The sequence below is a fragment of the Pelobates fuscus genome, chromosome 4 (genome assembly GCF_036172605.1).
Source record: "Pelobates fuscus isolate aPelFus1 chromosome 4, aPelFus1.pri, whole genome shotgun sequence".
Taxonomy (NCBI): Eukaryota; Metazoa; Chordata; class Amphibia; order Anura; family Pelobatidae; genus Pelobates; species Pelobates fuscus.
The window spans coordinates 13,075,892-13,093,544 of record NC_086320.1 but is presented as its reverse complement, the minus strand read 5'-3'; the positions used below and the strand labels follow the sequence as shown (position 1 = coordinate 13,093,544).

Here is a 17,653-nt window from a genome sequence, read left to right as displayed (position 1 = left end):
CCCAAATGCCCCTAAGCTCCCCATATTACCTATTTTTTTATTCTTTATTTTCTGCCTCGACCGATATTCAGGGCGCCGCCATCTTTGTGTGGGTAGAGGAAGTCCCTGTGAGACACGTCATCTGCCCACACTAGATAACACTGAGATTGCCGCACATGCCCAGATAAACACTTGGGCATGCGAATGGGAATTTCATCTATTCATTCATTCGTCAGAAAGACGAATGAATGAATAGAAAAATCAGACGAACAAACACTGTGTATCAGTGTTCGTTCAGTTTATTACAAGGAGGGAGCTACCGGCGCCATCCAATCACAGTGCTCTGTCATTTTACACAGCGTGGAAAAGTTCTTTGGAATTTTCCCACGCTGTGTAAAATGACAGAGCACTCTGATTGGCTTAAACCAACCAATCAGAGTGTTCTTAGCCTAATTGCAGGGGCGGGGCAAGGCTTTATAAGCCCTCCTCTCCTCCCTCCCCCTCAGAGCTCAGTCTGCGTGGAGCCCTCCATGGGTAAAGAAGGAATTTTTTTTTTTTGCACTCTGCTTTTTTTAATTTTATTTTCAGTTCGACGGGTATGTTTGTTTTTTGTTTGGCCCTTTTTGGGGCTGAAAAAAGAAGATTTTAGAAAAAAGAAGACGCTGAATTGTAAGTTTAATTTTTCTTTACAGGTTAGTTATTTTATTCCCCCCTCACTATTTTTTAGGGTGAGGGGGGTAGGTAGGGGGTAACTTTTTATTTTGGTGCGTGGGGGGGTGGGTGGGGTGACTAGGGGCTTAGGCACCCCCCCCCCCACCAAAATAAAAAGTTACCCCCTACCTACCCCCCTCACCCTAAAAAATAGTGAGGGGGGAATAAAATAACTAACCTGTAAAGAAAAATTAAACTTACAATTCAACGTCTTCTTTTTTCTAAAATCTTCCTTTTTGCTTACTGCAAGATGCAGCCGTGGCACAAATTGAATCGAAGTTTCATTCATTCGAATGAAATTCCGATACGAACAAAGTGCTGAATTGAGTTCTAAAACAAACGAACATACGGTCTAAAATGGCAGGAAGCATCGCAAGACCACAGAGGAAAGGTAAGAATTATGGGAAAATTGCTCTGACCAGCGGAAATGAAGCACACTTTGCTCCTCCGCTGGTCAAAGCTGGTCAAGCGGAGGAAACCTCCATAAGGCAAAGAGTCCCTTACTTTGTCTTATGATTTTAAAGAAGACAGGAAGAAAAGAATAACAGATCCCGAGAAAGGGGGATAAGAGGAAGAGATTGAGGAAAGGTAAGTTCGGCATGACAGTGCCGCTTAAAGGCTTTCTGTATAAAACATTATTGGTTATAAAAGCAAAACAACCCGCTGTAATACTGAATTAGATCCACTCTTAGAATTATAATACTCCTAAACATGCTACTAAAAAATATACACACATAGACAATGTAATTTAGATGAATATATCACGGTCATATCTCCAACAATTAACTATTGCAAACCAGAGGCAGTTGCTAAACTAGTTTGCATTATATTCCATTTTGAATTTTACCTTACAGTGATAGACTATACGTACAGCAGAGTTTTGAAGGGAGGGGAAGATAATGGGACTTTGTTACCTCCTTCTCCACGGGGACCTTGTTATAATATCGGATTGAATCTTTTCCCAGAAAGTCGAACTCCACCACATTTTTCTGCCCATCTATCTCAGAGTGTAGCTGTATGTGCTCGACTCTCAGAGAGCAGCAGCCCACAGTGTCTGCCGTTTCACCTTCTTCTTTCTCATTCCCCGCCCTGAGTGCAAGCTGTTAAATGGACAACATTCTCAAATTAATGGATTAAAAAAATATTAACCATGTAACTTTAAACGAGTGCAACTTTAAGCTGTAACAGGGTGTAAGAACACAGAACAGAGATATGAAATAACTTTTCCCATTGGTTAGTCCCAGGTGAGAGAAGATAAGACCAATCCCATCCACATGGGCAGTTCAAGACCTGCGCGAGGAATACAAACACCAGATGATCGCTCCATTCTTCTTAGCCTTGTCAGTGAGGTGTAGCGGATACCCCTCTAGGAACAGCGAGTCAGGTTTCAGCTCTAGATCACACTTTGCCACGGAGACATAAGTCAAAACAGACAGTAGGAGATGCGTCACCTTATCAATGAAATAGAGGGCCACTGCTCTCTGTCGCTTCATCATCTCACGAGACTTCCAATCTGCACGGTACTTAGATCGTATCTGATCAACTACATTCTTCAGACGGCGTGCTGTTTCATACTTCTGCCAGTCTTTCTCTCCCTAAACATTGCAGATAGAATTGCCGATCAGTGGACTTTAAGTGGCTTATTATTGTGGTGCATGTTAAATGTAACTACATCACACATCGCTTGGTCATGTTCTGGTAACTAGATCTCACTCACCTTAAGTTTGGAGCTGGGGTTTAGCATGATGTACTTGATAGAATTCTGGATATTTTCAGTCCATGAAGCCAGCCAAGTAACTGAATTGTCATATCGAACTTCCTTCCACTTGTGACCAGCAGGTGGCTCAGGAACTTTTGATTCTCTGGGAAGGGAAATGTGGATAGGGATTAGAATTTTGATACATTTTATTGCAATTATATTTGTGCAACAATGGTGTTCACAAATACCTTAAAGGAATCCTATAGTGTCAGGAAAACAAACCCGTTTTCCTGGCACTATAGGGTCAATAGGTCCCCCTCCTCTCACTGGGCTGAAGGGGTTAAAACCCCTTTAGCTACTTACCTTAATCCAGCGCCGGGCTCCCTCTGCACTGGTGACCTCTCCTCCCCCTGCCGACGTCAGATCCAGAGTGGAGCGGAATGCGCATGCGCGGCCGGAGGCAAGTGCGCACATTCAAACCTGCCCATAGGAAAGTCTTACTCAATGCTTTCCTATGGGCAGGTTTCGTGAGGATGTCCAGCGTCATTTCAGTGCGATTTACTCACTGAGAATCGCGGAAGCGGCTATCAGGGAGACAGCCACTAGATGCTGGATTAACCCTGCAATGTAATCATAGCAGTTTCTCTGAAACTGCTATTTTTACAGGCGCAGGGTTAAAACTAGGGGGACCTGGCACTTAGACCACTTCATTGAGCTGAAATAGTCTGGGTGCCTATAGTGGTCCTTTAAGGACATATGATAGAACATTTCCATCATGCAGTATTTTTCCAGCAGGGGCCGTTTCCCTGTTGGTAACCAGGAACCCCAGGTATTATTTGATTCCTGGGGCCAGAATCATGGGGTTAAATCCCTGCTCACACCAGGAAGCCCAGGTGTCAATAGTTGCTCTCTGTCAGCTGGGCACATTTTTAGTGGTCCCAGACTTTTTGATGCATTTAAATGCCTATATCTAAATCACTGTGTGAGCATTGTTAAATTCCTGTTTACACCAGGAAGTCCAGGTATCAATAGATAAATGGAGCAGCCATCTGTCAGCTGGGGACATTTTTAGTGCTCTCTGACTGACAGGTGAGTTGCATGCAGTGCTGAAAGTCCTTTAACTCGATACAGAACACTGCAGCTAAGCGATTAAACTCAGCTACAGTCATTCTCTTAAAGGATATGGTGCATGGGAGACCCACAGGCCCTAAGGGTCACCCTCTGTGCCGCAATGTCATTCTGATAAGTGCTGGACTTTGTCATTTGCCCAACACAGATTGCAATGCACTGGGCATACTATCTTCAGTATTGCAGATAGGAAATTGCCATACTTAAAATACCCAGGAGATGGCAGCAATGTAGCTTAGAGCCTCTTTACTAATGTCAGTACGGCTTTAAACAGAGGAAAACCTTTGGGGTTAAGATTAAATTTAAGGATTATGATTTGGCTTAGAGTAAGCATTTGGGTTATTATTAAGTTTATGTTTAAGATAAGGTTTAGAATTAAGGGTAGTATTGGGATGCTTATGTTTCAGGTTACGGCTCGGATTATGGTTGATTAAAATTAAGGTCAGAATGGGGATCCCTCGATTGACAGTAGCAGAGTAAACCCTAAAAGATTGCTAGGTTTAGGATTAGAGGGACACTATAGTCACCAGAACAACTACAGCTTAATATAGTGCCTCTAGTGTGTATAACCAGTACATTAAGTTATTTTCATGTAAAAACTGCCTTTGCAGAGGAAAAATAGCAGGGTTTACATTGCTGCCTAGGGACACCTTCAGTGGCAGTCACTCAGACAGCCACTAGAGGTTCCCCTACATTCTGAACATTTCTCATAGATATGCATTGATTCAATGCATCTCTATGAGGACGTGCTGATTGGCCAGCATGGTGTTTGGCTCCGCCCCCTTCACAGGAATGATCAGAATTGATTATTTCAGTCAATCCAAAGCTTTCCCATAGGAAAGCATTGAATTGGCAGTGTCAATTCTGGTGATCTCAGCCAAGGAGGCGGAGCCAGCACCAGCAGACCCGCTAGGTGCTGGAATAAAGGTAAGATATAAGGTAAGGGGGAGCCAGCCACCTAACTATGTTTTTTAACATTATAGGGTTAGGTTACATGCTTGTATTCCTGATCCTATAGAGTTCCTTTAAGAGTATAATTATATGATTAGGGTATAGGTTAGGATAGATGTACGGTTTATGATTAGAGTTATGGTTATATTTGGTTTATAATTCGGGATAGTTTAGGGATTTAGACTGTTACTTTCCAAAGATTTACATATTGCTCTTTGCTGTACTCAGGTGCTGCTGCTGGGTACGGCTAAGAATTTTATTACAGTGGAACACATGAGATTTAGAGAATAAGCATACTGTGTATGTAAAAATAAAAATAAAGTCTCCGCTTTTGCAATTGGTATTTAAACATTTTAAAATATAGGAGTTACTTAACCCCTTAAGGACCAAACTTCTGGAATAAAAGGGAATCATGACATGTCACACATGTCATGTGTCCTTAAGGGGTTAAATGTCCCAAATATCCATCTTCAATTTGCCATTTTTCCCCCCAAAAAATGTACTGGGCAGGATATATTTTCATCCCTGTTTTTAAACAACTTGACAAAAAGTAAGCGAAGTGGGTCACATTCTATACCTGGGATATATTGCTGAACATAATTTAGTGATTTTTTGTCTTTTTTTTTTTTACACACACTAGCATATATTAACTTTAAATTAAAATTCTATAACATTTTTAAGACATTGGGGCTAAAATGGCTTAACAATAAGGCTCAACATATACCCATATGGAGTGTCTCCCTTCACAAATTCATTACATTTATTAAAATTCTAATTGTTAAAATTGAAATGTTTAGGTCTCATATGTTGAACCCTAAAAAAAAAAACATATATATATATATATATATATACACACACACACACACACACACACACACACACCTTTTTTTCTCCAAAAATTGGCTCCTTAAGCGGCTAATATACAGGTGATACTTGAAAAATTTGAATATCGTCCAAAAGTTCATTTATTTCACTTATGCAATGTAAAAGGGGAAACGAATATAGGAGATAGACGCATTACATGCAAAGCAAGATAGTTCAAGCCGTGATTTGTCATAAGTGCGATGATTATGGTTTACAGCTCATGAAAACCACAAATCCACAATCTCAGTAAATTAGAATACTACATGCAATCAATAAAACAAGGAGTGTACATAGAACAATATTGGACCTCTGAAAAGTAGAAGCATGCATATGGAATTAGTACTTTGTTTGGAAGCTATAAGCCTGTGGCACTGCTTAGGTGTTATGGAAGACCAGGATGCTTCAATAGTGGCCTTCAGCTCTTCTGCATTGTTCGGTCTCATGTCTCTTATCTTTCTCTTGGCAATGCCCCATAGATTCTCTATGGGGTGCAGGTCAGGCGAGTTTGCTGGCCAATCAAGCACAGTAATCCCACGGTCATAGAACCAAGCTTTGGTGCTTTTGGCAGTGTGGGCAGGTGCCAAGTCCTGCTGGAAAATGAAGTCAGCATCCCCATAAAGCTAGTCTGTGGAAGGAAGCATGAAGTGCTCCAAAATCTCCTGGTAGACTGCTGCGTTGACCCTGGAATTAATGAAGCACAGTGGACCAACACCAGAAGATGACAAGGCTCCCCAAATCAACACAGACTGTGGAAACTTCACACTGGATTTCAAGCATCTTGCAGTGTGTGCCTCTCCATTCTTCCTCCAGACTGTGGGTCCTTGCTTTCCAAATGAGATGCAAAAGTTGCTCTCATCAGAAAAGAGGACTTTGGACCACTGAGCAACAGACCAGGTCTGTTTTTCTTTAGCCCAGGTAAGACAGTTCTGATGTTGTTCTGGAGCAGCTTGACAAGAGGAATACAACATCTGAAGCCCATGTCCAGGATCTGTCTGTGTGTGGTGGCTCATTCCACTCCTTGTGAAAGTCCCCAACACATTTGAATGGCCCTTTCCTGACAATCCTCTCCAGGCTGCGGTCATCCCTGCTGCTTGTGCACCTTTTTCTTCCACACTTTTCCCTTCCACATAACTTTCTATTAATGTGCTTTGATACAGCACTTTGGGAACATCCAACTTCCTTCGCAATCACCTTTTGAGGTTTTCCCTCCTTATGGAGGTTGTCAATGATGGTTTTCTGCACAACTGTCAGGTCAGCAGTCTTCCCCATGATTGTGATTCCTACTGAACCAGACTGAGAGACCATTTAAAGGCTCAGAAACCCTTTGCAGGTGCTATGGCTTACTTAGCTGATTAGAGTGGGACACTGTGAGCCTAGAATATTGCACCTTTTCACAATATTCTAAATTTACTGAGATTGTGGATTTGGGGTTTTCATGAGCTGTAAACCATAATCATCGCACTTATGACAAATCATGGCTTGAACTATCTTGCTTTGCATGTAATGCGTCCATCTCATATATTAGTTTCCCCTTTTACGTTGCATTACTGAAATAAAGGAACTTTTGCACGATATTCTAATTTTTCGAGTATCACCTGTAGTGCTTTTGTTTTGTTTGTGGATAATCCTTGCATGTTTGCACCAGGTATATTTACACAATACACTGGCTTCAAAATTCATCCCTGAAGTGGACAAATGCTCTGCATACAAACACAGGTGAGCATAGACGGTCAGAAACTAGCTTAAAAGGGACACTCCAGACACCTAAAGCGCTTTATCCTACTGACATGCTTTATGTGTAAAGTTACCAAGGATTGCAGATGTCAATAGAAATTGTTACTTGTATAAAATAACCTTGTTACATCCCGCTGGTTATCATATAACCGGTCCTGCTACTTCCTGGTTTGTTTAGCTCAGTGGAGCTAAACTCAAGAGGCAACAATTTCCCAGAGCACCCCTTGGAAAGAGTTCTCATTGCGCTGCATTGGGAGGTCTGATTGGACAGACACAAAGACTGGGAGGGGATAAAGGGGAGAGTTCGCAAAGACTGCAGACAAGAGATGTGCAGCTTTTGCAAACTGTTTCTAGATATACCCCAAGTGGAGTGTCCCCTTAAGTGGGAAGGCTTTGACATAGGCAGAATACTTTTAATAGGACTACACATACACGACCTATGGACAACCTGACTGCACAAATTAGGGGCACTGTGAAAGCATATCATAACGTTTGGGAACTGTGGATGGCGGGAGACAGTGGAGGTGGGGGGGGAGGGTTGCGATAGTATTCACCCCGAATGCAGTAATAAGAATCCCAACCCTGACCCTCTGATGTGGCTGACCACAGGAACAGACTCCTACCATGAACAGGCCAATCCTGGGGTACCCCTTATATATACACACTAATGCTGACCCCTGCTTGTGACCCAGGCAACCACCATGACTTCTGAACCAGGAGCCTCTCCACATATGCACCACCTGTCTCTTCCCAAGTCTTCCTCTCCCCTTTCTATTCATTTATCCAGTGGGCCAAAATCAAGCTACGTAAGGGAAATGTTTATTATGTTCTTTCAGGTTATTAAAATAACAAAACGAAAAACTTGTCGTCACATTATACTAATGCATAGACTGAGAGGAAGCCAACTCATCAGGCAACAATTAGACAACAGAACCTAAGCCAACTATTGCACAACCTCATGTATGCAACCATGCTATGTAATCTGAATGCATTTATATTTTGTACTGATGTACGTGCAATGGAAGCGATGACAAACGAAAAATAAAGAATTAAAAAATAAAAAATAGGACTACACATTTACAGATACATAGAATATCTTCCAAATGTATTCAGACCGTTGACCAATTCTCAGTTTAAAAATAAATAAAAATAAATCCTATATATTTAAATATTGTTTACAATTTAAAAGCAATTTGTTTAACCCCTTAAGGACCAAACTTCTGGAATAAAAGGGAATCATGACATGTCACACATGTCATGTGTCCTTAAGGGGTTAAGGTGATGCTGATTTTATGCCGAAAAATATTTTGAATAAATATTTAAAACTAAAATATGAAGTTTGCAAATATATTCACCCCTCTGGTCTGCAAACATTTACATACCTGAAAAATGCCCCAATGACAAAACAATTATCTAAGAACTGGGCTCTACCTGTAAGATACTAAAGTAACAGCGATTTCTCTCTGAATAACAGTCACACTCTAGATAAGGATGGCAGGCCAGCCTGTAGACCTGCAGCAATGCTTTGACAATGAACTGTGACACATTCTACAGCAGTAAGACAGTGTGCTCAAACTAATACACCAGTTAGGAAAGGAACATCGAAATGAAATCTGCTGGATCGATCATCTGGAAGTAGAGGCTACATCACATCACCTGGGCACAAGCAAGGAGGAATGTGAAGAAGAGCCAGTCAGTCACTTTAAAGGAGCACTATAGTGCCAGGAAAATAAACTTTGTCCTAAGCACTATAGGGTTATAATAAGGCCCCCCCCCCCCATCCCGCTGGGATGAAGGGGTTAAAACCCTTCAGCCACTTACCTTAATCAAGTACCAGGCTCCCTCGGCCCTGGTGACCTCTCCTCCCCCTGCTAACGTTAGCTCCGAATGCGCATACGCGGCCAGAGCCGTGAGCGCATTCAAACCGTCTATAGGAAAGCAGTACTCAATGCTTTCCTATGAATGTCCAGCGTGTCCTCAATGCGGCCTCTAGTGGCTGTCAGGGAGACAGCCACTAGAGGCTGGATTAACCCGCAATGCAGGGTTAAAACTAAGAGGACCTGGCACTCTGACCAATTCATTGAGCTGAAGTGGTCCTTTAAAGGAGAAAACCGTTATGAGCATTTGGATATAATTTAGCTAATCTTGTAATAAATGGTTGGTTTGGCTTACATACGGCTAAGACATTGTGTAGGGTAGGAAAGGTGAACCCATTACAATACAGAGGTCAGTGGCAGAGTGTGGAGTACAGTTGCACCTGTCATCCATTTCAATAGCTCTGCATTAACGTTTGTCTGTTTGGGATGGTGGCAGGAAAGGAGCCACTGCTCAGAATCAGCTACAATTCAAACGCAAACAAAACACCTATAACTCAACACGATCCATACAGAGAAGCCTGGTGGTGGCAGCATTATTAAGATGTGGGGGTGCATTCATCAATAGGCCTGGTAGTCTTAAGTCAGGCCGAAGAAGAAAGGGAGAGATCAGTACCTGGGAACATGTCTTTAGTGTTGAACCATTTGAGAAAAATGATAGATTTTCAAGGGGTTTGAATACTTTTACAAGACATTGTAATAAGCTCAAAAATATGCTGGGAAGTGCCATAGTGGGTTTCTAGGATACCATAAATTAAATGTACTCAAGTAATCAACAAAATATTTATACAAACCTGCTGTGTTACTACATTTCTAAATGTCCTTTAAGCGGTGTTCAGAAGCAGAATGCCAACAATTACAACTACTGGAGACCCTTGTTCTGCTCATTAAGGTCTGTTGTGCGGGAACCTATGGGATAAAGGCAACAACCAGCCTGGACTGCCTAATCTACACTTTGTAAAATATTTTACAATAATTAACATCTTGTAGTCTGACTAATATAGTGCATATATTGTGTCCTTTACAAAAAATTGTTAGTTGTTAAGGTAGTTATTGTGGACTACAAACAGAAAGTGTAATTGTGGGGGAAGCTGGAGTGCTGTGGAGGTTATTAAAGGGACACTATAGTCACCTGAACAACTTTAGCTTAATGAAGCAGTTTTGGTGTATAGAACATGCCCCTGCAGCCTCACTGCTCAATCCTCTGCCATTTAGGAGTTAAATCCCTTTGTTTATGAACCCTAGTCACACCTCCCTGCTTGTGACTTGCACAGCCTTCCATAAACACTTCCTGTAAAGAGAGCCCTATTTAGGCTTTCTTTATTGCAAGTTCTGTTTAATTAAGATTTTCTTATCCCCTGCTATGTTAATAGCTTGCTAGACCCTGCAAGAGCCTCCTGTATGTGATTAAAGTTCAATTTAGAGATTGAGATACAATTATTTAAGGTAAATTGCATCTGTTTGAAAGTGAAACCAGTTTTTTTTTTCATGCAGGCTCGGTCAATCATAGCCAGGGGAGGTGTGGCTAGGGCTGCATAAACAGAAACAAAGTGATTTAACTCCTAAATGACAGTGAATTGAGCAGTGAAATTGCAGGGGAATTATCTATACACTAAAACTGCTTTATTTAGCTAAAGTAATTTAAGTGACTATAGTGTTCCTTTAACCCCTTAAGGACCAAACTTCTGGAATAAAAGGGAATCATGACATGTCACACATGTCATGTGTCCTTAAGGGGTTAAATTATGAAATTTATAATGGAAGTGGTGCAGGTACAAAGGATTATTCTGGTCTCAAGGCTTTTTGCTTTACGTACTAACAATGCCTACACAGATAACTGTTTAGCACCCCAGATTACTCACTTGCTGCAGTTTATGATGACATCTTCTGGCATTATACGCAACTTTAGCATTCCCATCTTTGGGTGGTCTCCTCGGCCCCTGAAGAGGCCTGGGGGCTCAATCTTGAAGTTTCCAATCTTCTCCCGATGTCCATCCAGCGTACAGTATCCATACTCTTCCTGCAGCTTACTGGCCTCTTCCTTCAGTTTCTAGAAAATGTAAGCGCTGTAAATAACGGTCACACAGGCGCAGGGCAGAGATAAAGGAGCATATTAATGGCAGTAAGAGTAGTGTTCCAGTTGGGTTTCATTTCTGCAAGTCCCCCTATGCTTGACTTTTAGACGCAGAACTGATTAGCGTATAGGTCTGCATTGCTCTAAATATGTATAATACAAGTCTTGCTTATTATGATACAAGACAAAAACTTTTATAATGTGGGTCGCTATTTCAAAGTGTTTGATCCTAATGACAATCAATACTGGGTGTAAAAAGGAAAATGTGACTGAAAAAAAAAAAAATTATTACCAGTACTAGATACTCCCAATCTCTTATTGGATCACCAGGAATTAGATCAGTTCTGACACATTCTAAACCAATGAACGCACAAGTCACAAAAGAATCACCAATTTGGACAGCTCAGGGGACTATTGTGTGCCAACAGACTGAGTATTCCTACATGTGGTGAGAGGAAAGATACGTAAACAATCTATTGCATGGATGACATTTGGATAATAGATGTAAGTCCATGAATTCTGGCCTATTAAATGCTGTCACTACATAGGTACTCATTTATTCAGACGTACGACGTCTACAATACATTGGAGACCAGTGGTGACCCCACCACGGCTAACAATTACATTTATATACCAAACAGCAAGTTACAGTGATTTGGAAAGTCCAGCTTAAAACAGCCAGGCTGCAACTCAATTAGAGTGGGTGAAGTTTGCCTACATTTTAAAATTCACTTTTAACACAAGTCGATTCATTTAGTTAAACCCAATAAGTAATTACATTCTGAATATTAAAGGATCAAACAAGTAGGCATTCTTCTACAGTATAATTAACTGTATTATGATTTATTTTTCACGCATTGTTTTAGTTCTTACCTGCTTCTCTTCCTTAGGCAATGCCTTCCGAGCTTCATTCTTATCTACATAATACTTGTGAATTTCTGTGAAATCACACTTGTGCAGATGCCTAATTAACTTTCGTTCTTCGCTTGCCATTTGCTGAAACAAATTGTTAAGGGGTAGAGCATATAATAAGAGCTAGTAAAGGATTTTACAGACACATTCATAGTGTAACACCCCCAGCCCCCATTGGAACATTTCATCTGTTAGAAAACATGGCAAACAATCTTTTTAAAAAAGAAACAAAAATTCTAAGAATTTTAAAATGAGTGAATTTTACTTTCAATGTTAGAAATTACTGCACTATATATTTTTTCTCCTCCGAGGTAAAAATGTGGGAGGAAGGATATACATCCAAATGACAAAGTCCACAGACATTCTCTCAGATCTCTGTTTGAACCAACTGAGCCCTACCAGTCCATGCAAGTCTCTTAAAGGGACACAAAGTATTAGAATCGACACAGCATTAAGAATCCCAGCAAATCAAACACCGGTTTTCGGAGTAAAGAGTGTTTGCATTGTTAGCTAGGAACACCTCTTGTGGCGGTCACTCTACAAGCTAACAGGAGTTTATGTTATAAGTAAACTTTGACAGGCAAAACATTTCAGCAACAACCATGGAAACTCCTCTCACCTCTTTCCAGTCAGCAAAGAAATTCTTCTGGAAAACCTCCTTTGTAGTGTATTCATGGTCCAACATTTTAGCATAAAAAGTAGCGACTTCTTCAGTGGCGAGAGTTAGCTTCATGGGATTCCCTGCAAACAGAAGTGAACGTGAAACTCCAGGCCTGCAGATTACTTTATATTGTTAGTAATTTGGTAACATGCATTGTTCATAATTAGTACCGCAGAGTATATGCAGTTATTGTTACACTGAATGGAAAGCCTCTGCTGGGCTATCAATCTCCATTTACACACTTTAACGCTGTTCTATGCCATACACATTATAATGGGCACAGAACTCATTAGCACTGGAGCCTCTGGGATACTTACCATGCGGGCCCTTCCCGACGATGAATCACTAACTGTATTTTGACATTAATAAATAGATCTACATATATAAAATCGTAAAATACTCTATATTTGTAATCCAAAAGAAATGTACATCCAAAAGAGGAATCGAGGACGTTCATCAGGACATGTATTGATAGTTCTGCCACACAGAACTAAGAAAATAACCCAATTTCTTAATTTCTCCCACTTTTTGTTTTGATTCATGTTGTAATATTTGATGTGAAATGAACGCCCTGTTTCTACTGAACAAAATTATATATAATAAGTGTGGGAGCACTTAACATGAAAGAGGTGAATTATGGTTGAACAAACATATAGTCAAATTCTAGGGTTTGTTATTATCAGAACTTGTACAATTGCCTCCATCCTTAAAGCTCTCACCATCGTAGTAGAAGCGAACGTTGTCTGGAAGGGGCTCGTAAAGAGGGGCAAAATAGGGACCTTTATGTTCCAAGAATTTCCATTTCACTCCATCTTCATAATTGGCTTCTTCCCACCTAATGGGAAGAGAGAAAAAGAAAAAAGCCCCTTCATAATACATGGTAGCCCCTATAAAACTGGTACAAAACACTACAACCTGGAAATTATACTTTAGACGGCTATTTAGAAAACAAACACTTTTTATACATATGACATGTTTCTATTTCTCCTCTTCATTTGCAGTGTAATGATTACCTTGGAGGGTTAAACACACCTTTAGGGGCTGTTACAATGACAATCAACCAATAAAAGTCACGAGAAACGGAAGTCCCCATAGAAAAGCATGTATTCAATGTTTCACTATGGTGGAAGCTTTGATGCACGTACCCATCAGGTTTACAAAGATCCTCTATGAGACGCATTTGGATTGGACAATAGCCAGAGGACGCCATGCCTTGGCACTGGGAAAAAGTAGGAAAAAAATTTATATATATATACATAAAATATCTATATATCTCAAATGGGAGCAGGTTTAACACGTATTAATCAAAATTAAGCCAGCAAACCAAAAGAAGGGGATCTCTCTAAACCCTTCAGGAGATGAACAATGGCAGCCCCATTCTTTCTTTGTTATATATATTTATGGCTCACGGGAGAGGAGGGCTAACCGTAAAAACATTTCAATAGTAAGCACCTATTTATCTGACAGATGGATTACTCCAATGAAAGAGAAAAGGGATAAACCAATAAACTAACAAGGAATCTTGAAAACTGCCAGAGTGAAGACACCTATAACAAACATCCTAGCAACCTACTTTTCTAACCTATCCTTACCCTCTGTGTCACTATACCCCACTGCCTCTAGCTCATTGAGAGGGCCCTCAATCCCTCTGTTCCGGTGCGTCCAACTTGTCTGGTTACAAATACATGTCTGTTAGTCCACCCATTGTACAGCACTACGGAACTTGTTGGCGCTTTATAAATAATAATACTACAGTAGGGCAAGGATTGACTGAGAGCTCAGATAAACTCTGCGGCAGTAACAGTTAAAGGACACTGACTGTCAGACTCAGCAAGTTATCAGCATGTCTTTCCAACTGTAACATGCAGTCAGACTGGTTACAAGCTTACCAAACTCTAGCACATGTAAATAGTCTCCTCCTATTGCAACTGAAACGGCACCCAGACACGACAGCAATGCCACCCGTCAGCCCCAGGAGCAGCCGGCAGCCGCTCTGGAGCATGTCCGTTCAATGCATAAGGAAAGGGTTTGGGAGACATTCAGATGCAGTGTGGATGCAGGCACATGGCTCATTGTTGCAGCTCAGATGACCTTTCACACAGATTTCTTACTTCCTGGTTTTTAACCAATAACGTAGCTGCAGGAGAGTGCTGCTGGGATTAGGTTTTAGATGATAAAGTCTCAGTATCTGCAGCTGACAGACTGGCAACAGGTTTGTGGAATACGTACAGCTAGAATTTAATCCTTTCAGTGCAAGCACATACATCCTGTAAACCTTCCTTGTGTGTGACTGCTAGACTTTGGACCCCTGCATGTCACATTTGTTCTTGTATCCGTTTTAGCAATCTAACATTTACACGTCTGAATGTCTTGTCAAGATTGAATAAAACATTGAAAACGACCTACATGAGATGTCCCACCTCCTTTTAATATTCAAGATTTAGCAAACTTTATGTTCCAGTTCAGACAAGGTAAATCCAGGGCAAACATTGCAAACGGGAGAAATAAAATCATTGTTTTATCGCTGTCTGCTCTTTCTATGCTGTCAGAGCTTGTAACAATGATTGACAAGGAGCCAAGATGGAGGCGCCCAGTTACAAGATAAATGGGGTGTGGATTTCTACATCAAACTTTACTTTCACACCTCAAAATAAAATTTTACAAAAATAAATCATATTTAATATAGGCACAGGTAAACCTAAAATAAAAAAATCCTGGGAAGGGACAGTTCCCTTTTAGAGCTATATTAAAAGTTTTACTCTAAGTTGTGCTGGCTACGATTGAGTACCCTGGACCCGATCCCCAGTAATGAGGCAAACCATTTTGCAAAGGTTTGTCCTCTTACCTAGGACCCGGATGCAGTCACCATTTATTAATTGTCCTCTTACCTAGGACCCGGATGCAGTCACCATTTATTAATTGTCCTCTTACCTAGGACCCGGATGCAGTCACCATTTATTAATTGTCCTCTTACCTAGGACCCGGATGCCGTCACCATTTATTAATTGTCCTCTTACCTAGGACCCGGATGCAGTCACCATTTATTAAAGGACCACTATAGTGCCCTGAGGGTGCCCCCACCCTCAGGGTCCCCAATCCGCCGGGCTCTAGGGGGTGGAAGGGGGTTAAACTTACCTCTTTCTCCAGCGCCGGGCGGGGGACTCTCCTCCTCCTCAGCTGAATGCGCATGCGCGGCAGGAGCTGCGCCCGCATTCAGTCAGTCCTTAGGAAAGCATTCACAATGCTTTCCTATGGACGCTGGCGTCTTCTCACTGTGAAAATCACAGCGAGAAGCGCGGAAGTGGCTCTAGCGGATGCCACTAGAGGCTGGATTAATCCATTTATAAACATAGCAGTTTCTCTGAAACTGCTGCTATGTTTATGGAAAAAAGGGTTAATCCTAGCTGGACTTGGTACCCATACCACTTCATTAAGCTGAAGAGGTCTGGGTGCCTATAGTGGTCCTTTAACGGAGTCAGTTCACCGCTCTCAGCCACTTAATGCAATTCTGTGGAAAGAAATATACAGTAGGCAGGCCAGAACTCTTGTAACACACTGCCTAATAATACCTGAATTAAGCTGCTGGAGGTGGCGTTACACCACCAGCAGCAAAGAGTTAAAATGCAGTATATGCAGCATTTAATAGCAAGAAACTAAACATACAGACTCCTTTAAATCACTGAAGAGGTCATGATGCTTGGAGTAAGCCAAGGGTCCTCAAACTCCGGCCCCCCAGATGTTGCTGAACTACAACTCCCATGATTCTCTGGCTATCTATGTAATTCAAAGAATCATGGGAGTTGTAGTTCAGCAACATCTGGGTGGGGGGCGGAGTTTGAGGACCCTTGGAGTAAGCCCTTAGGACACTGCTTACGTCCCCTTGCACACTCACTCACAGAAGAGCCGTATGGGACTTCATCAGGATCAGGCATAATTTAAACAAACATTGATCATATTTTAATGAAAATTTAATAAACTTTGAATTTTTAACTCTTCAAGTCCGTGAGTGCTGATCACTACCCAAGATCTACATTTGCTTCCCTGGATTACTAGCAACCGGCATATACTTCACTAAAGCGTGAGTGCAAGTACTGCCTAGATTTTGATAGATATATATGTACATATAAAAAAATTTAATTTTTTTTTTAGAGGCATTTTATGTTCCTGGAGATATGAAATTTGTTTGAAGAGCATCCTGATCATCAGATTAAGTATAGTATTACAATTGGTGTACTATTTTATTATATGTGTGATGTAATTGTAAGTGGTTGGGAGCATATATAATAGCTTATATTATTTTTACACGTCAACACTTTGTTTTCGTTTTGTCTTAAGAATAAAGCATGACTGACAACTATTGCATGGATTGTGCACAAGCAATCTCACCAAAAGCCCTTAAAGGACCACTCCACACCCCAAAAGCACTTCAGCTTGCTCAAGTGCTTTATGGCTGAGGAGTATCCTCATTTACCCCAAGTTTATAAAAGTGCTGATTTCTATGAGAAATCGGCACTTTTATAAATTAACTAGAGAACACTCCCCTGGCTGTCAAACAGCCAGGGAGGACATGTGCGTGAGTGTGCACGAGCCAGCACCGCACGTGGGAAACAAGTCAGAGGCTTCTCAATGTGAAGAGACTGAAAGGCTGCAGTCATAAGAACTTTTATTTTAGACTACACTCCCAATGAATGTATGTATTCATTGGGGGTATATCTACTAAACTGTGGGGGTTTGGAAGAGTGGAGTGGTCCTTTTAGGATGATCACCACAGAGTCCGTCCAACCTCTGCCAACTTTAACAGACGCATACGGCTATACAAAGAAATCAATCTACAAACAGGTGATTCATTATATTAAAATAAGGAATTGAACATTTCAAAAAGTTTACTTTTTTTTTTTTAAACTAGATTCCTGTATCCGCTTATTCTATATAATCCCGGTAGAGTGATACAGTCCCTCTGAGCAGATGACTCGTTTGTGAGGGTGACACTAACAGAAGTATAGCAAGCCTAACAGCAAGTCCTGATTTGCAGGTCCAGGGAGCCACAGTCAATGAAATCCTAATCT

General features: G+C 41.1%; 1 protein-coding gene across 1 annotated transcript in view; it reads right to left on the bottom strand.

The window, feature by feature from the left end:
* The window catches only part of TOP1MT (DNA topoisomerase I mitochondrial), a 43,054-nt gene that overhangs the window by 24,819 nt on the left and 582 nt on the right, over positions 1–17,653 (bottom strand). The window contains exons 2-8 of the mRNA XM_063450989.1: positions 13,307–13,422; positions 12,546–12,667; positions 11,888–12,010; positions 10,803–10,990; positions 2,408–2,552; positions 2,142–2,285; positions 1,605–1,790 (exon numbers count right to left, since the gene is read on the bottom strand). Coding sequence (XP_063307059.1) covers positions 1,605–1,790; positions 2,142–2,285; positions 2,408–2,552; positions 10,803–10,990; positions 11,888–12,010; positions 12,546–12,667; positions 13,307–13,422 — 1,024 coding nt within the window. The remainder of the gene's footprint in view (positions 1–1,604; positions 1,791–2,141; positions 2,286–2,407; positions 2,553–10,802; positions 10,991–11,887; positions 12,011–12,545; positions 12,668–13,306; positions 13,423–17,653) is intronic.